Here is a 20,629-nt window from a genome sequence, read left to right as displayed (position 1 = left end):
GCCAGCAGACTGCTTCCCTCCAGGGTGATCCTGGACTCTCATCCAGCAGCACTTCTGAGCCATGGTTTGTTTTTCACCCACCCAGTTTCACAGACTTGCAATTTGTCTCTGTGGGCTGCTGTTCTGTATCTTACTGTGGACAGGAACTCTCAAAATGGCGACTGATGGCTAAGCTGTAAGGGTATTGCTGCATATAATACCTGTATTACAGTCACCCTCTTTCAAGGGTGACTCCGCAAATTCATCTAAAACTTATAAGTTGTTTTGCTCCTTTTATCTTCAAAGGAAAATTGTTTTCCCCGCCCCAGTATCACTGCCCGTCCCCGGACAAATAACCTGATCTGGTAAGTATAAAGAAAAAATCATATCTCTTAAGTGCTAGGATAAGAACAGCTATTTGAAGATTATCCTTCCCACCTCTCCCCAGTTGCTTTGGCATATTTTAATTCCCCCCCCCCCCACAATCACAGAGTAAGTGTTATTACTATTTAGCTACACAAAGAATTAATAATTTATAAAAAACAAACTTAATCCTTCAGCCCTCTGTTGAGGACACCCAACCTGGAAGTCTTTCTAGACTATCTCCCGATGCAGTAACTGGATGCATCAGTGAACCTGGAACGATCAGAATACACAAAGTCCAGCTAGATGCCAACATAACCTAGCCAATCTAGAGAAAGGCCAGCAAGTGTCCTGGGTAAACAAAAAGCATTAATTTAAGAGGCTCTATATTGAACAGGGCCAATTTAGAAGTTATGAAGCACAAAATTCTTTTTCACTAGTGCTGGGGTTCATTTATGGGAAACTAAACCTAAAGGAGAGGCTTTTATCCCTGTGTCATGACATAGCTGTTGACATGCAGCATCTCAACCTCCAACACCTTGATTTCCTACTCGTTTGCCACTCAGTTCACACTCCTGCAGCTTCCCTGCCGAATTAAAAAAATTCATCTCACTTTCTTCAAAGCATCACCACACTGTACAGCCTTAATTTATTCAAAGGAAGATGGAACCTAGTTCTCCCACAAGGCTCCCAAGTCTCCTGACCCCCATCTGTCGCAGAAAGCAAAGTATGAACATATTGGTGGGTTGTTTTAGTGGCTCGGTAGGCACAAACACAGAAGGGATGCTTTTATTGAGTCAAATTTAATTGGGAGAGAGGTAAAAGGTACAAGTTTTATACAGCTGTTTTATAACTGCAAGTCTGACAATACCAGTATATTACTCTAAGACAGCAGGTTGGAAGTATAGGCTTTCTGCATGGAAATTGAAGACATCAAAAGTAGGCTGAGATTGTTTTACACACCTTGAAGAGCTTCTTGGTGATCAGCCATAGACAGAACTAGCAGGAATACTTGCACACCTGCCTTACAGATGGACACCCTCCTTAATGAATGCCACCATGTAACCATTAAAGATGCCCAGAGCTTTCAGGCACGCTGAAGGGGCAGAGCGATGCCCTGCATCTCCTCTCTGTTCTGCAGCACACAGACTTTGCCGAGACTGTCAGATCTGAATTACAGTTCGGATTAAGGGCTGAAGACCTGCAGTAACTAGCCAGTCTGGATGAAGATCCAAGTTTCATTAGTTTCTCAGCTGACAGAAGTAGGTACATACATTAAGAATATAAAGGCAAGCAAGGATGCTTATTTACCTTGAGAGCACATGATCAGCTGCAAACAAGCTAATTGCCTGAAACACACACATCTCTGCTTTACCGAGGAACAGGATATAGACAATATCAAACAACAGCAATAAGGCATGTTGGAATGCACAGTCTCTAGGCAAGGCTCCAGAGACAAACAGTAAAGCAGTGCTCTGACAGAGGCTTGTTATCCAAACTCTCCTTCAGGACACTAATTGTAGAGTTTGAATGTTTCCAGATGCTTACAAGACTTTATCCAGTAGCATATCATTTAGTAATTTGGATTTTGGTAAGCTATCCCAGACTGCAGAGTTCAGGTTCCTGGCACTGGCCTATCTGAAAACTACATTATATTCCTCGCAGTAAGCAACCCGAGAAAAAGGTATATGTAAGCAAACTACTGGCAAACAGAGCGCACATTGTTTCCAGGTGAAAGCACATGGGAATTTAGGCTCTAAATTTGGAGCATGGGCTCCAGAGCAAGAAAGGTTTTCATGGCCTGTCTTCCCTTAAAACCATATCAAACCTTCACTGCGTAGACACAAACGCTGGTATTAGTGTCAAAAGGCTTGTACGATTCCTTAGATTAATAGCTCAGCTTTACAGTTCTTGCATCAGGAATATGCTGTTACAACTTAAGTTGGTTTCTCCTGCTGCAACATCAAAAGGCCTCTAAAGCATCACTTCAGAGCACGTTAGCAAGATGCGGGTAAATTTGCGGAGTTTGTAGCGATCAGTTTGCCTCACCTCAGTACCCAGGCTCAACATTTCTCTATTTCTTCAAATATAGGAAGTGACAGATTTACTCTATTACTACATAAATAATTAAGCTGAAGTTTAGCATTAGACATCTCCTATTGTTACCTGAAATATAAACCAGCAGTTTCTAGCCTAGAAAGCTAGTTTTAGGCAGTATCCCATATACCAGTTGGGTAGAGCACATTCTCTAGATTGATCAATTGCATCATCAAAGCATTTTCTTGTCTGGTTTCACTTCCTGAGGTTACGGACCCACCATTCACACTCCAAGACCTATCAAGCCCTCTGAAGTTGACACAGTTTTCTCATGCACTCCCCTTTTCCCCCCTATATGAGGCAGTTATCCAATCTTAAATTCAAGCCTTAGAAGAAGGGCAGGCAGCTCTTCAGTCTCAAAGGGGAGGAAAGCAAGGCTGTGGCCTGCGGTGGAACACATTCTCTGCTCTGCACAGAAGGTACCCACCCCCTGCCCACAGCCCCACCTCCCCTCGGGGCAGCGGCAGAGGGCCCACGCAGCTGCCCCAGCACCACAGCAGTGCCCGCACCACCACCCCAAGGCCATGCTCCTTGGCCAGGGCACAGTCAAGACTGGAACCCAGAACTTCTCCCAGACATCGCCGTACAAGCTCAAACTGCTAGATAAAAAAACCAGTAAGTCCTGTTAGCACCCAAGAAGTTGGAGTCAAGGGTGCCAACAGGGTGAGGAACCCCCTGCAGGGTAATGGGAACCTCAGCTCAAGGTTTGAGCTCGTCCCTCAGCCAGACAGAGGCTGGGGGACGACAGCCACTAACTTATTCAGGGCAACTGAAGAGTAAAAGCTGTGCATGAAGTGAATGAGGAAGGGAAGGAGCACATCACATACACAAGCTATTAAAGAAAAAGCACAGCCCAACTTCAGCAGACTTATCTATGGATGTTCTCTACAGCTAGCACTGAAGAGAGGAGGTGCACTAGTACTGTATTTTCACATTTATAGCCTTCGGGTTACATGTTTAAAGACAGAAAGCCCAACATTAGATCAGCAGTGCAGGTTACGCTCCGGCTCAGTCAGCTCACCACCGCTGAGACAGACAGGCTCTGTGCCACAGCCACTCAGACAGCACGACTGCTTCAGCCACAGCAACTGCTAAGAGGTAAAACATGATCGCAGGTTGTGCCAGGGCCAGAAAAGTATTAATATCCTTTCTCAAGGTTCCTGTATAGCAGCATGTTGGAGCTTGACTGCTCTACAGGCAGCTTCCAACGGGCTTCCCGTGAGCTCTGATGCAGGCATACAGCTTGAAGGGTTGCTGTGCAGCACACTGCATTCTGCTGAGCGCTTCAACATGAGTCCATAATCCAAATTATTGCACCTTTTCAGGCTGCTAAGCTACCTTTTTTCTAAAAACACAATAGTTGACAAGAACATGCAGTTTTTCATACCTCTGCTTGCACGAGGGCAGGGAGGGCATTGATTCACCTCCCTTAAATCCCTCAGACATTTCTAATAAATTAAAACCCTACACAGAACTCTCTCATCTTGATCACATTTATGAATCTTCCAAAAATCAGAGATAATTTAAAAACAAGTTCTTGTGTCAAAGCAGCCCTTATAATTTGAACCCCAGCATTTCTTCTGCCATATATTAGGTACTAGATCCAGTGACTGGACTGTGTTAAAGAAAAGATGAAATTAAGTAAAAAAACTCAATGGAGTTTTTTTAGGAGGTTCTTTTACTGAGTATCGAAGACTGGTATTGATGTGAAACATTCCCAACTGGACCAGCAAGAAAGTTAAAGCAATTAGAACACAGAAGCTTATATAACAACACAGATTGTTCTAGGTTACACGCTGGCCTCACAGGAGGCAGCAGCTTAAGAGAAGAAACAGCTTATAGACAGCTCAAGTGCAGTTTTGTAAGAGCTTCCACCCACAGCAGGCTCTGGAACTGAGGACTACAGCATATTTCTCATTCTTTCCCCTCTTCTGCCCCAATGAAATGGAAAATACATTAAAAAAAGGAAAGCAGCACAGGGCTGCAGACCAATTACAGAGGTAATACTTGTAATTATCAGAAAATATCTGCTGAAGTATTTTTAATTGCACAATAGTAAGTATGTTTTCTTCTTTACCGGTAGAAAGAAAACCCAGTAGGCCTATATACAGAGAGCAATAATTTGCAGCAAGGTTCCAGGAGCTCTCAGCCTTACATAAACAGTTTCCGACCCTTTTGAAAAAGTCTTTGCTAAAGAAGTGGAGGAGTGGGTGGGGAAGATAACGCACAGTTCATTAGAGTTTGGAGGACTCTGAAGTTGAATCTCACCCTCCTCAAGGGTGCTTCACCATCTTTTTGTCCTTCCTCAAGGAACAGCAAAACCAGTCACCTCTAATTTGACCTAACCCACAGCATGCAGACATCTTATGCCATGTGTCCCCACCTGGAACGTTCTAGGTGAGCACCCAAGCGTAGGTCAGGGGCTCACCAGCAACCGACAGGACCAGGGAACATCCCATGGACAGTCACACCAAAGCAAGAGGCCATCTGGATATTGACATGGGTTAATAGAAGTCAAGCGTTTGAGAAATTCTATTAATTTTAATCCTTTTGACTGAATGAGGTCAGGAAGCAGTTAAGTAGTAATTGCAATGATTTATGGGGGTACAAGTAACCTACACGTAATCAGCTGTGGGCAACGGACTTCCTCCAGGAGAACTGGGACTAGAACAGATGTGGCAACGCCAACATTTTTTTAAATAGATATTTATAAAGCCCAATGGATTTTTAATATCCTAGTTTTTACTGTAGCTTAGTTACACCCTATGTTTGAGTGAGCAATTCTTTCATTCCATCTTACTGCACTGGGTATGGGAATGGGAACTTCTGACAATACCTTTTTTCAGCTATAAAAGATAAATTTGAACATTCAAAGACCCATTGAACAGACAACATACTATTTATCCAGGAACATCTCTGATATTAGTCTGCCCTTACCAGTCAGGCCAATAAAGCACAGCCATCTGCAACTCAGATGTAACACTTTTCTGGAACATCAGTAAGGTGTGTCAAACCTCTACAGGATCCATTCTGTTAGTGTTTGCTAGTGCACTTAGGGAGAAACCCATTGGGGTTATAATATTTCTGTTAACAAGATGAGCATACAGTTGTGTTTTGTTATTCATCAATGCAGTATGTAGGAACATATAAACATTTTAAATATGCCTTAAAAGGGAAATGGAAGGGTCTTTGTCATCAAACTAAGCACTGACACAAAAGCAGAGCTTTAAATGGCTGGAAAAAGTGTCACCTAGCCCTGACTTGAAAGTCTTAACAGTCATTAGCTTATTCATTCCAATTCCAGCCAGTGTCTGCAATATCAAGAACAAGTTGCTTTCCATTTAAGTAGAAATGAGGTATTTACATTTCCAATCTATGCAGCTAGATGTATTTTGATTAACTGAAATGCTTTTAATATACTAAAAGAAATTCAAAGTAATAAGAAAATAATATCCAGAATGCTGCCTCACAAAGCACTGAAACATTCCTTAGAGTGATCAGGAACCTTCCTGACTACTTTGCTTTTTGCAGTTCTAGAATAGTATAGTGTATCTCAAAATTTACATTCAGACTTCAAAAGACACAAATCATCTTGCTCTGAAGTGAAAGAAAAGGACTCAAACTGCACACTAACTAGCCACTCTCTTCCAGGTACAGAGAAAACAAAATGGTAAAAAACAACTTAAACACTTCAAAAGAAATACTGACACAGTTCTTTCCTTCCGATCAGCCCTATGAGTCAATTTGGGTAGTAAACTTTGAGTAGAAGCCTAATTTTGAACATAACTGACATGCCTATATATAAGCTGAGCTAATACGCTGTTGAAGGGCAAAGAGATCAAGTTGGAGAACACACTTCTTCCTACACCAGAAACTCCTTTACAGCTTTCAGACCTGAGCCGTAGCTCTCCATCAAAGCACCCAAGTATCTCTCCCCTCCATACTGTCAAGTACGGCATCTGTTCCCCCAGCACTTTATTTTCAGACTAAATCCTCTGCCTTGTGTATCACCCCCACGACACCCATCCTGTCCCACCAAAACCAGAGACCTATTTCAAGCGTCTCCCTTTCCCAGGACTCCAGCTGAAGGAGACACCTATAGCTCAACAGCCGAAGTTACTTCTCTAGCTGGGCTTCACACACACTCCCAAAGGCAAACTGATGTCACAAACAAAACTGCACCTGAACCTTACAGCTATCAGCAGAGCAGTTTAAAAATTGAAGTCAATGATTTCCTATGTTCAGATACCATATTGGACCACAAAGAGTATGGAAGAGGGTTCATGAGAAACCCCAGACTTCATGAAGCAGTGACAAAGAGAATTACTAGAGCAGAAATCTTGCCCATCACAGCTTATCACAAAGTACTAAAGCAACTGTGGTCTTGGGAACTTTGCAGCATACAAGGCTGATGGACCCCTAATATCTACTCTTTTCAGTGGATGTCTCCATTTCATTGGCCATTTCAAAGATTCCCTCCCCATAAAACCATATTTTGCTGACGTGACATAAGCAGAAACCAAAATAGTAGTGGCAGATATACAGAAGCCTTCACAGTGGCATTTCACATGCAGGTCTTATAAAAATAAAGATATTTCTTCATGCAGGCTGCAGACCATGGTGACCCAAAACCTCTGACAACTAGACTCCTTTCTTAAAGCAATGTCCCCAGAATGATATCTGAAACTCAGTTCATCGTGCTATAAGGATATTCAGGAACCACCACAAAACCAGTCTGAGCAAATCCATGTCTATTCCAAACATCAAAAGGACTTTCTACACCTCTGGGTATTCTTCCTGGATACCCTTAAAATGAGCTACCTCCAGTTTCTGATCTACAGCTATGAAGGATATTACTAAATACAGACTGATGCTAGTTTTAAAGCTGGCCACTCTAAAGCAGGGCAGGCAGAACAGGAAAGTTTTATATGAAGCTGAAGAATTGACAGTTAACAAGCATGTAAGGTAACCAAAACCCAATAGAAGCTGCCGCTGCAGCAGGACATGAGAGGTCAATTTAGAGTATTAGTGACTCAAGTGATACATCCCCACCATAAGAAATGTTGAGATCCCTAGAAAAGCACAAAATTTGAAAAGATTCAGGTATGAAACACATGGAAGAGTGGTAACTCCTACCAAAGGTAGAAGTAATGAGAAAAACCCTGCTGCAGATGGCTGCACCTTCACAGAACCAACACTTGCACTTGATGAAAATCAGGCCTCAAACGTGAGCAGAGATTGTCTCAGGGACTCAGATTCTTCAGGATCATGCTTAGTCATTGATGGGTTAAGGAAAAAAGTGCAAGAAGTCATAATGGTAGATTTACCCCATGCTCAGGGGTGAAAATATATATATGCATAGCGTCCTTCAAAAGGCTCTGCAAAGATAGTACAGCTTCTCTGAGAAAGAATTTTAATATATTCTTCAGTTATACTCAAAATAAATTTTGTGTCAAGAAATGGAACAGGTGATGTTAAAAGTGGAGCAAGAAATGAAGTTATTTCATTCCCAAAGCAAAACTGGGATTGCTGTAGTTTACACTCCCACCACTCTTCCCAGCAGGACCTGTACAAGAACTGCTACCTTTCATCTTCTGTGCAGTCATGAACAGACCAGAAATAAAGACAGCTCCAAGGACTGACATCATGCTTTTACAAGCCATGGGTCTTCCAAATTCTCCATTTGTGTTCATCTCCCAGAGCACAGTAGTAATGCAACCGAGAGGCCAAGATCATGCCACTTGGCAGACATCAGAAATGTTAGATGTTCCAGAAATTCCTCACCATCCCTACTTAGATGTTACTTGAAATTCTTCTTGCTGAGATGAGCATCACTGCCCAGGTCATGCCGAGGGGCATCGCTTTAGTCAGCCCTCACTGTTCCTCCAGCAGTGTCATCTTGAAGGGGTAGATTATAGACCGATGACTAGACCCCCTGACCAAGTCCCTCAGCTTGTTTGCTTCCCTTCTAGGGATGGAAAGCAAACATGTATCTACTTCAGTTGACAGCCTTTCATCTTCGACTTCCTAGAAAGGCAACACTGTATGCTGCCTCTTGTGAATTACAGGACACCAAAACAGACTCACCACCTCCATCTTAACTACTTGAGACCAACACCAAAATGTACGATTTCTGTTTGGTTATTACAAGAGCACTATCTAGAAATCAAAACAGACCTTTAACTGACCCTTGTCATGGCCAAACCACCATAATTCCCTTCACCAGCTCAGTTAACCATGGTTCTTTCCTTCACGCCAAGCAAACGTCAGCAGGTTAGGCCAGTACTGCGATGGCTCCAGGCTGTGCTGTCAGCAGGAGCAAGGCTAGTGCCACATTCAAGAAGTTTAGGGATCCCCAGCAGAGATCCCTACCAGAACCGTACCAAAAACCCCACCAGCTCATGCTTTTGATGAAGTTTCTCTCTGTGGCCTGTCAATCTTTGCCAGTGCTCAGCCTCTGCCCTAACAGCACTCACAACTGCTTTTTCCCCTCCCTTCAAAACATAAGCTAAGTTTTAATTTCAAACAAGAAGCCATTATTACAGCTGCATAGCAACATTATTCTTGGTAACAGTAGCATCCTCCAGCAATGTTCCTGTAACTCAGGCCTCCAGTGAAGGCCAACGGACCCATTAGCTTCTTGATCCCAACCAAATTCTTCCAGCTCGAGGGCAGGGGAGGTCATTAGTAATATACCGATGCAGTAATCCTCCAATGCGACAGCAGCATCGCAGCGCCAGGAGCCAAGTTTTAGAGTCTGCTGCAACAGTTAAAGAATGAAAGCAGAAAACACCTTTTGGGGAAGGCGGAGCAAGAGGGAAAAAAAAAAAGAGGCAAGTCACCTGTAGGATGTCACTTAACTCCATCTATACAATATGCCAGCCTTTCACAAAGCTGGGTGGCTGACAAATTAAAAAAACTCTAAGTAACAGTCCTGTATCATCTGTGTATATAGAAGAGTGACAGGTTCTCAATACCATCCTCCAGAAGCACTTGTGGCTATGTTTACTCTACAGAGTCCTTGGACTAGAGCTTGCTTTGACCTTTAATGCCTTCAGCTTTTAACCTTCATAATGAAACATGGTTATAATAATTGCAATGAATTTCTTAACAACTAGCATATGATTGATACATACACTGAAAACTTTTGACCTATCAACTTGTTTACTTCTAATTTTCAATCCGGTCCTTCCTAATTATGCAATTAGTTTACTTATAAGCTTGCAGGAATCATTCCAGAAGTACTTTTTGCTGAGCTCTGCCATAAGGGTCTCGGTGCAAGGCCTTGGAAAAGTAAAAGCCAAAAACCCACACAGGAAACTGACAAGGAAGCACAAACACGAAGAACATTTTGAAGTTGCATACGATTTTTAATAAGTCTAAATATTACCAAGGGCCAAGCAAAAAAGGTAGCCCGTGAATGCCTAGACAGAAGGGAAAGTGAGCCAACTAAGTAGCGGAACTAAACAAAATAGATTTAAGCTTTAGAACAAGTGTTTATTAAAATGAGCCAAGCATTTAAGCAGATGTTCCAGTTTCTTTTAAGATAGAAAGTCTACTTGCAGCTCTTAACGACACTCTGACTCAACAAGTCACTATGCAATCAGTTTGCCAAGAGACAAGGAGCTCCTCTTAACTGTACGCCACAGACACTCATTTAATATTGTTCAAGGAGGGAACGGGGTCAAAAGCAGCATCAATGGCGTTGTGATTTCTAACTCTATAGAAAGAGGGTGATAAGCCAGATGTTCCCAATTAGTGCCTCAAGACCACTGGAAAAAAAGAAAGCTTTATCTTATTGGTTTATTTTAAGCACTTGAACACATTCTTTCCTGGCCCACTAAGTTGATATTAGATTCCAAAAAGACATTTTGCATTCCTAGCACTCTCCAACTTCAGCTTTTAAATAATAGCATAGGCTCTCATTATCATTTTTAACGTGCAGCAAGTTAAAGCAAGATATAGGCTTATTCATATGAGCAATTAAACAACAGTAATTCAGCAAAGTTAGGTTTTGTAATCTCTCGTCAGCTCAAACAAGCCATTTGATACTATTCACTGTATCAGTTAAGCATGTCTGAGGCAAGCGCTCTAACAAGCGGCATGAGCTAAGCACCCAGAGTTGCCATTTAGCATTCTATTTTTGAAAGATGCTTGCAGAATTATTTCCACAGGAGAATTTTTATTATTTGTTTTATGACAACAGAGTTCTTGACCTATACACAGTGCGGAAAAATGACCCTGGCCTAATCTAAATGCTAGGGACACAAAGTATTTAGACTATCGAGATCAAAGTCAAGACCTGCTTCCTACATTTCAGGTAAGTAAAGGAAAGGGAATCATAAGTTTGGCTGAATTAGCACCCACAATGAATCTAATAATTAGTACTTACATAGATGAGCCCAGAGTAATACCGATCCTTTAAGTTATGCAATACAGAGGCTTCATTTAAACAGGTTAATTCTGCCATGTCTTCCACTTTCGAGAACTTGGGAGGATTCATCTTCTGAATATCATCTTTATTGACTAGTGCCTTCTTTCCATTCTCTGCCAGTTCGACCAACACTTCATCCCCTTTTTCCTCCTTGATGCTGGCTGCCTCAAAACCATGGCGCTCTGAAGGAATCCAGACCAACTTTTTAGCAGTCCAATCAGCCTGGGTGGCAGGGTTGTAGATTACAGCCCTGTCTACAAAGAGGTATCTCTCCGGATCTTCCTGTCCAGATCTCTGTGCCATTGTAGGAAGTGAAGGTGTCCACTATCAGTTACCCTGTAAATTAGAGAGGAAAAAAAGGCAAAGAGTATTTAACATACCATATTCTTGGTGAACAAATAGATGGAGCTACGGCACATCAATTAAATGATCTATCACTAATACGTGTATCTTCTCTTGATGATGAAACAATGTTAATTTCTTCCATGGTCTGAAGAAGTTGCTATACAACTGAGCGCCCCTGTTCACACAGCAGCCCTCTGAATAAACCAACTGTTGTACAAAAGCTAAAGTGACCTGTCAAGTATAATCGCAGACCCAGCACAGCAAACTCTATATAAACTGTTTTTAATTGTGCACCAACTATGGAGAGATATCACAATCTATGTGAGAACTACAAGCAGAAAAACATATGCATCCATCTTCTGTCCTTAAATAAGGAAGAGCAGCAAATTTCACAAAAGCTTGCCAGGAAACTCAATTTCACTTGACCAGTAAAAAAGATACAAAAATATAAAAGATGTTCAGTGGATAGCTAACTACAGTAACCAGAAGGCAGCGAGAATATGTTTCAAAATGTGGATTTTCAACTACAGACACGAACTTGAGACACTTGGGGCTTCTACAAGCCATTAAGCTAGCTAAACCTTGCTCATATTCTTCATGAAAAACGTAAGACACTGCATTTCTACAGCCAGCTTCCTCAGTCATGAGCGCTGACATTACCATATTCTAGAAAAATGTCTCCAGATCTCAAGTTTACCTCGAGGCTCAAGACGTAGCAAGGACTGCTGTCAGACTTTCCTACAGAGTCATAGGTGATTTGAAGGGGAAAGAAAAACTGCTGACAAGAGCACCTGCATGCTTATTTTACCTATTTGCTTCTATCAAAGAGGGGCCACCACATCCCTAGTTAATAATACTGTCTCATCCAGGATTCCTGGAGCTAGCAGTTTCATCTGTAACTGCCTGAGGAGCAACGAGGTCAAGCCTGACACCCAGTACTCAGGTCATTAAATATCTTGTCTTTTCACACACTAGATCTTTTCTGCTGAAGAATGCTGCATTAGCTAATGGTAGCCTCTTCCAGCAGGTAACCTAAAGGTTAGCTTCAAAAGCAAAGAAGGTTTCGCAAACTGCATTTGTCATCTTTCGTCCTACTGTATGCACCCTGATGGAAGAGGTCCTGCAACACACCCAGCCTCAGAAGAACTTGTAATTAAATACAATAGTTGCCTCTCCATCTACGGCACGGACATCTGTTACGTTGCCCAACTTTAATGTAAAGTAAGCATGAAGTCATTGAACCCTTCAGAGGTTTGAGGAGCAGACCGTTTTCTACTGACTGCTTAATTCAAATCAAGAGGCGATGACTCAACATTTAAAGTATTTTAGAAGAGCCTCTGAGAGAAAAATTCAGTGAAGTGAGAGGGAATCATTGAGGGGACACCTTAAGTGATAGCTGGACTCCTCAGCCAGGAGAACAAATAAATTAGTCAACGTATGCTACAGTTAGCTCAAGAAGCCCACAAATTTAATATCCGAGCCTTCAATCCCCATTCTGATAGCTGTTCGTCTCCGCTGTGCCACAACCCAGCTGAAGTGCCAAAAGAGACCTGGAACACCATCGCTGCCCCCGTGTGCAAGTGCACCTCGGTGTCAGGCCCCTGCAAGCTCCCTGGCCAAGTGTGACAGGCAGCCAAACGCATTTACGATAAGCTCTCTCAGCTGTGTGCATCAAGATGTAGTAAAACCTAAAGGTCAGATAAAACTCGTATGACAAAACTCATCGGTATTGTTCCCCAGGGGGATTAAAGGCTGAAGACTCAGATGAATGCATGGACTGAGTTTATACCAGTTCCTGAGGAACACACCTATCATCGGGGGATCACAGCCAGTGTCAGGGTCATTTCTCCGCTTCGGCTTTTGATTCCACAGGGCCCATCATAAAAGACCCTCTGCAGAAGCAAAGCAAGTTGCAGCTTACTCTACCCAAGCTCCTCTGTTAACAATAGCATTCAAATGAAATACACAAATGAGCACATTTATCATGCAGGAATCCAGCACTCCCAAAAAGCGACTAGTGGGAAAAAGGAAAAAAAAAAGGAAAAAAAAAACCCAAACCAGAAAAAACCCTTCCGCATGCTCCCCGTTCCGCTCCGCTACACAAAAGGGGGGCGCGGGGAGCCCCGGCGGCGGCGGGGAGTGGCATCCCTCGGCGCAGCCCGGGCATTTTCAAGGACAGGGGCAGCCCGAGGAGCCGCAGGAGCCGCGCCGCCCCCGAGCGCCCAGGGCTGATGCTGCCCGCCCGCCCTCGCGCCGCCGAGCCCCCCTCGCCGGGCCGCGGGCCCCGCCGCCGCCCCGGCGGACAAAGGAGGCGGCCGGGGCCGCCCGGCCCGGCGGGGCCCCCTCCCCTCCCGGCGCCCCCCGCCCAGCCGCCGCCCCTCCCGGAGGCTGCGGGAGAGGGAGAAAATGGCCACCTTCCCCTCAGCGATGCGGCGGGGGGGACGCGGCGGCGCGGGCGGGCGGCGCGGTCCGCACAAGGGGGTCTTTGTGTGCCGGGCCCGCCGCCCCCGCCCCACCCCCACCGCGGGCGGGCCCGGCCGCGCGCCCCCGCCGAGCCCACTCCCCCCCTCCGCCCCGCGGAGCCGGGGGCCGCCGCCGGGCCCCGCTGCCTCACCTGTATAGCGCCCGGCCGCCGCCGTGCCCCGGAGCTCGCCCCGCTCGCCCGGCTCCTCAGCACCCGCGCCGCTCCGCCCCCCTCCCGCCGCGCTCCTTTAGCGCCACACCGAGCCCTCCGCCCCCCGCTCGCCGCCGCCGCCAGCCCCGCCCCGCTGCCGCCGACCGCCGTACTCCCATTGGGCGACGGCCACGTCCGTCCGCCGCCGCGCGCTCGCCCATTGGTCCGCGGTGCGGCCGCTCTCCAGCCACGGCCATAGCAACCTCCACACGCTACCCTCCAAACCCCGCCTCTCCGTTTCGCCCCGCCTCCTCAGCGCTCATTGGCAGGCCCCGCCCGCCCGTCGGCACGCAGCTCTCCTCTCACTGGGCGCCCGCCACGCCTGTCGGGACGGGCTCCGCCCCGCGCTGCAGCACGCCCGGCGCGGGGCGCGGCGCGTGCCCGGCGCTGCAGCGGGCGGTGCGCGCGGTGCTGCAGCGCGGGGCGGGCGCGCGCTTTCCCCTCAGCCACCCACACTCCCCTCCCTCCCCCCCCCCGCGCCGCCCCTGGATTTTGGGTCGATAAAAGACATTTTCAGGCCCCGGGGCAGGCTCCCACCGGCGGGAGAGATAACGGGGAGCCCGTCCGCGGGCGCTGGGCGCGGGCCCTGCCCGCCCGCGGGGCGCGGGGCCGCCTCAGCCCCCTCAGCGCTGCCCGGCGGTGGCGGCGGTCACCACAGCCGCGGGCGGGACGGCAGAGCCACCCAGACCCCATTTCCGAACTTCTAGTTCTAGAAACTACCGCAGCCCTCGGTCGTTGCTCCCGGGGACGATTACCCTGACGATTAAAAATAAAAACCCAGCCCTCGCTGCAAGCCTGGTGTGCTCTCCCAGCCCCCGTGATCCAGTCCGGCATCCCCGTGCGGGGTCAGCATCCCCCCTCAGCAAAGCCTGCTCCTGCATGGCAGCCCTTCGGCCCACCAGAGCAGCCCTGGCCTCCTCTGCCTCACGTTGGCCAAGCGCGTGCTCAGATCTGCGATTTTCCCCTTCCTTAAACATAATCCTGAGGCTTTTTGGAGCCCTCCCCCGTTTGCCAGCACCTTTTCTGGATGAGGCAGATAGGCAGGAGGCTGCAGCATGGGAAAAAAAGCCATTCGCAGCGTCTGTGAGAGTCTCGTGGGCTTTGAAAGTCGGTGCCGAGTGGGTTTCAGGCGTTACACCTCGGGGGGCTGCCGGCCTTCGTGCACTGGTGCCACCGCTGCTTGTGGATTCGAGACAGGGACCTTCAACATGGCAATGGCCTTCTCTCTTTTTTTGCAGAATCTCTCCTGTGTTTCTCTCCCTGGCTCAGAAAGCTTGTCAGGGATCACTCGTGGTATGTTCAACCTCTCACCGCAACCATGGCTCGCTCCAGCCCTGCGTGTGATCGGGTAGCTAAAAGCGTCCAGGGTTCCCATCGCCGGAGCTGTGGGTTTTGTTTCTCTGCCCAGACTGAATGCAAATGCGAGTGGCTCAGGAATTAGAGCGGTTTTGGTGGAAGGAATCTGTGTCAGATCCTTCTGACCCAAGTCGATGAGCGTAGTGAGGAGCAGAGAGAAATGGCAGGAAGGAGCATGGAGCCTGGCGGGGGGCAAAGCTGTAGCGGGGGTCCCAGGAAGGGCTGGGGGTGTCAGGCAGCGCCTGGGGATACGAGTGAGGGTGCCTCCCATTTCCCCCATGCTTAGGAAGCAGGACTTTCTATGGACTACCTGTACAAATGGAAGTGTTTCAAAGCAGCATTTGCCATTTCAATACAACTTAGCGTTTCTGGACCGGTTGCTCGGCTCAGAAAGGGAGGCAATAAGGCAAACCATGGGGAGCCAGGCTCTTGGCACGGAGCTGGAAATCATTCAGTCGTCTCTGCTCATCTCTGCACACAAATCAGTTCACGCGCAATTCCTGGCACTTGGATTTATATGAAAGTCTCCCTCTTAATTACCATTTCAGTGGGAGGTCTCGTACATCCTGTTTCACTGAAAAATAAGGGTGTTGACTCGCAAACGCAGGTAGATGAAAGCCAAAAGGCTGAACTGGTTACTCCCCAGCTGTTTTTCGCTTTGCAAGGACTGCCACTCCCGGGGCTGGGACGGCTGAGCTGCGTGGCAAGCTGCCGTAGGCAGCAGAGTGAGGCCAACACCACGTGGACTTTGGGTTCCTTAAATACAGGTATCCAGCGTGCTGCATCTCCCAGGATTTACAGTTTTTCCTCACTCAGCCAACAGGTCTCCACGAGATGCTCGTCCGGCGTCAACGGAACGATGCCAGCCCCTCGGCAGCACCAGGCCTTTGCGACAGAGCAGCCTGCTGAGCATTTTCCTTCTTTTGGAAAAACCACATGCCCAGGGAGCAGCATCCTGCTGCAGTTACGGTCACCCCTCGGCGCGGCTCTGGCCTCGGGACGGTGCAGCACCCAAACCCCGACACCCTCACGCCCCAGGTCAGCACCTCCATGTCATGCTGCTTTGGGCTTCAGTCACAAAACTGCCATTTTTAGGCATTCAGTGTCTTTTAAAAGAAAAACAGAAATATCACACAGAAAACGTCATTCTAGAGACAAGCTGGCTGAAGACTTTAGTTTCATTTAGAAAATGATTTCCCTGGAAAATCTTTGAGGATCCCGTAGATGCCACGTGGAGCATGTCAGGGTTATAGCACTGAGTTAGTATTTTTATCACGCAATTATTTTTATCCAGGCCAGTGTTAGGAAGGAATTCCCCAAATCCACTGAATGTCTTTAACCCATGGAGGGAAAGACGATCTTTTTATCTTCCCCAGGAGACTGGAAAGGACAGAAAGAAACATCTTTTGTAAGGGATTTTTATTTGAAATAGAAACTCAGCTGGTCCCTAATCCTAAAATTGGTTCCCTACATTTAAACAGAAGGCTAATGATACCGTTGCTACTAGGGCATGCTTGTGCTTAAGGCAAAGTGTATCCCGTGGGTGTTGCCAGAGCTGGAACCCAAGCAGGTAAATAAGAACCACTTAGGCTTAAAGCAGTGCTTGAGATTTTTAAAACAATGTGAAGGATTTAGGCAAAAAATGCTCCATTCATTTCTAATTTAGAGGTCTTACTAGTGGTGGCACGTATGGGAAAGCTAATGTCCATACTGGGCGATGTGCGCCTCCATCCCTGGTCTGCTGTGGACATTGCTGGGCAGAATGAGCTTCTGCAAGGGAAAAACACATAACTGACATCCAACAGCTGTGTGTTCCGTTCCATGTCCCTACCAGCATCCACAAATAAGCCAAACAACCCTCATTCCTTGATTATTTGACACCTTTGCTTCCTGCAGAGACTGGCGTCCTCCCTCCCTGCTTTCTGACTGCGGCAGGTTTTGGGCACATCTCCAGGACTTACAGACCCAGGTCTGGCCTCCCCCAGGAGGCCCACGTCTCTGCAAAGCAGGACGTCTAACATCTTTCTGGGTCAATTTTTTTCTCAAGTACTGAACGATACTGAGCCAGGGTTTAGAATTAAATATTGAAATGCAGGAGTTCCATATGCACAGACATGGTCTGTGCTTAGCGGTGACAAGGGGACACGAATAAAATCCATGGGGATTGTTTTCCAGTTCAGATCCTGACTCGCTGTGGCTTTGGGCAGCCACCTTCCTTCCCTGCCCTCGCTCACCCTGCAAAGGGAAGAGACTTGGTTATGCCCGTTTGCCGTTTCACAGGTGAGATCACGTTTGATGTATAATGTGCTTTGACACCTTCAGAAGGAAGGTGCGAGGAAAAGGCAGTATTGCTCATGTAAAACCTGGCTGCTTTGTGGCATGGGATCAAAACACAGAGAAGTGTAGGAATAAAAGAAAAATTATTCCACAATAAAATTACTTTATAATAAACATTTCTATGGGAGAAGCTTGAAAGGAATTGGAAATTCAAGCCTCATGCTTAATGCTTGAGTTTCAAAGCTTTCTGAGATGTAATAAATTACAGTAAGATGAGGTTACACTTATTTCTTGAAGCATGCTGTCCTCCAGGACCGCGCCGTTTATTTTATCTCATATGTCAATAGGAAACGTTCTGAAACAGGAGGTGTTCTCCAGGGCGCCGTGCAGGATCAGCACCAAATATGAGCTTCATTGTCTCACCCATCATATATTTTAGTCCTGGATAGTTTAAAAAGTTAGCTAAATCAGGAATGGAAAGTCTGCTTCTTACTCACAAAAGGGGTTGCACAATAGTTGGTCGGACAGGCTGCTGTGAACCTGATGTCAGATCAGCAAAAATAGCCACCTCTGCAGCAAATGAGTCAAGATCTGAGCAGCAGAGAGAAAGACGTGTTCACTCCAAGCAAGCCTCCGACAACCACGCAGCCGTTTGCTAACAGGTTGTGCTGGAAGCCAACAAACTCTGTAGAAAATCTCAAGCCTCTTCGTACATGACGGGCTGAAGCGGAGGACCTGGCATGAGATCCATCTCAGATCATGCTGCTGCAATCACGCTGGGAGCGAGATCCAGACTCGCACAGGGACCTGTGCTTACCCGCTCCTTGCTTTTTCTCCTCCTTCCCCCTTCCTCCATCCATCACGCTGGGAAGGAGCAGAGGCTGGGAAGGTAGAGCAGGATTTTTGCAACCATGCCTTCCTCCCTCCGCGCAAGGCTTTGGCATGCATTTTTCTTCCCTCAAGGAAAAGGAGGGCTCATTCAGCCAGAAATCTGAACCTTCCTTTCCCCCTCGAAGCAGGAACTTGTCTGCGAGATCTGTCCTCCCCCGCCTCGCTCACCACACCCTGAGATCGGAAATCATCCTCGGGAAAACCGCGTGCGGCAGGTTTGGGGAACTGCCCTTTTACTTCTGGCTGGCTGGGAGCTTGCAAGTCACCGGGCCGAATTCTCACCCCAGTTACACCAATTCACATTGCAGAAGCACTTCTAGCTTGCCAGTACTGTTTTGGAGGGAAAAGGATTTATCCATTATATAGTAGAAAGGCCAGAAAAAAAGATTTCTTAGGCACCGTAGGATCAGAGGGTAATTCAGGCTGGACTGGACCTCAGAAGATCATCTAGTTCAACCTAGGTAGGATTTTGCAGACTTAAAACAAAAATGAAAGGTAACAGTGGAGGTTTCCGGTGGAGCCACTTGCAAAGGGCACATTTCCCAGGGGATCTCTGCCTCGTCCAGAACCGGCCTTTACTCAGCACAACTGCAAGATTAGGTGCTTGGATGCCAGCAGGATGAGCACGTCACACATGCCTCTCCCGATGAGAAAGGTTCCCCTCCTCACATTTCAGATGTGGCATTTATTTGTAGCCTGCTCTTTCATGCCCCATCTCCATGGCCTGTAGGCAGGGCTCGTCCATCAGTACAGCACCCACCCTGGCTGGAAACCCTATTTATCCCATCGTTTTCCTTCCTGTCCCCCTCTGCCCACACTTCCAGGGATCACAGAATGTTTTCTGATTTGAAATAAATACCCCGTTTATAGCTGGGCAAACCCAGCAGGGTGTTTTTTCAGATTTGTTGTATACAAAAGCGATGCCAAGGAACACTGGTCCCCTCCACGGTCCAGGGTTTGGGCTGGCCGTGTGCTGGAGGGGCTGCCTCTGAAAAAGCTCACTGCACCAACGCCCCAGAGTGGGAGTGCTGAGCTCTTGTGGTGGCTGGGGAGTGGGCAGGGGGCAGCCCATTTCTTGGTGCCCCACAGTGGCCCTTGGCCAGGCTGAAGGGCCAAATCCTTCCTAGAATCATAGAAGGTTGGGAGGGACCTTTAGAGGCCATCAAGTCCAACCTCCTGCAGCGAGCAGGGACATGCTTAACCAGGTCAGTTTGCTCAGAGCCCCATCCAGCCTGGCCTTGGATGTTTCCAGGGACGGGGCATCGACCACCTCGCTGGGCAACTGGGCCAGTATCTCACCACCCTCATTGTAAAAACATTTTTCCTTATATTGAGTCTAAATCTACCATCCATTAGTTTAAAACCATTACCATTAAAACCATTACTTTAGTTTAAAACCATTTTCTCCAGAGATCATTTTGTATTTTCAAAATGGCTTCTCTAAGATAGCAAGCTATGTTTTAAAAAACAATTTTCTGTATGATCAACATATTGGACCCCAAAGCAAGTCGCTCAGCCTTTCTTCATGTGGGTGATGCTCCACCCAATGTTCCTCTTGGGCTAGAACCTCCATCCGAGACCAATAGCTCCTTTCTGGCAGAGATTTAATTAAAACCATCTGGTTTTCACCCAATTAAAGGATCAGCAAAGAAGAAACAGTGCTGAAAAGTTTCCACCAGTGCATATCCAGCGCCCTCAGTGGAAGCTCTGGCTGTGCCCCTTGGCCAAGGAGCAAAGGCACAGTAGAGCTGGCCATTCCCTGCAGGGCTGGGGGATGTGCCGGGGCCCTGCCAGGGTCGGGGCGATGCTGAGCACTGAGGGGACACTTGGGCCAGGGCTGCCCCAGGCATCCCACAGCCCACGGGCCGTGCTGCGGGAACGGGATGGGACCCGTGCTGGAAACCAAACCTGTCCTTGCGCATCCCAGCTCAGCACGCTTGCCTCCCACCTGCCCTTGGGGGCTCTTTGGACGCCCTAATGTGCCATGGAGGAGAAAAACCCTTCAGGGCCCGCTCTGAGGAGCAAATGGCCAAAAACGAGCTGAGGATGGCATCCAACAGACCTCAGGGGAGAAACCTTCCACCAAGAGCAGAGAGTTGGTGTTGCTTGAGTGCCTTGGGAGCCTGGCGCCCCTTTTTAAAGACAAACAATGCAATTGGGATGTCTCCCTGCCTTGCGAGAAGGTGTAAGCTCCTCAGGGTCCACCTGAGGAA

At 47.2% G+C, this 20,629-nt stretch overlaps 1 protein-coding gene across 3 annotated transcripts in view; it reads right to left on the bottom strand.

Annotated features, from left to right (window-relative positions):
* Positions 1-13,940, bottom strand: part of MYH10 (myosin heavy chain 10) — a 108,089-nt gene extending 94,149 nt beyond the window's left edge. For 2 of the 3 annotated variants that reach the window (XM_064467311.1, XM_064467313.1), the window contains exons 1-2: positions 13,833-13,940; positions 10,832-11,209 (exon numbers count right to left, since the gene is read on the bottom strand). In XM_064467311.1, the coding sequence (XP_064323381.1) occupies positions 10,832-11,176 (345 nt within the window). In that variant the 5' untranslated portion in view covers positions 11,177-11,209; positions 13,833-13,940. Of the gene's footprint in view, positions 1-10,831; positions 11,210-13,026; positions 13,045-13,832 lie in introns of those variants that run through there. The other variant, XM_064467312.1, reaches the window with a different exon arrangement.
* Between the last annotated feature and the right edge of the window lie 6,689 nt (positions 13,941-20,629).

Source organism: Phalacrocorax carbo, chromosome 16 (genome assembly GCF_963921805.1).
Source record: "Phalacrocorax carbo chromosome 16, bPhaCar2.1, whole genome shotgun sequence".
Classification (NCBI taxonomy): Eukaryota; Metazoa; Chordata; class Aves; order Suliformes; family Phalacrocoracidae; genus Phalacrocorax; species Phalacrocorax carbo.
This window is presented reverse-complemented; position numbering and strand designations above follow the sequence as displayed.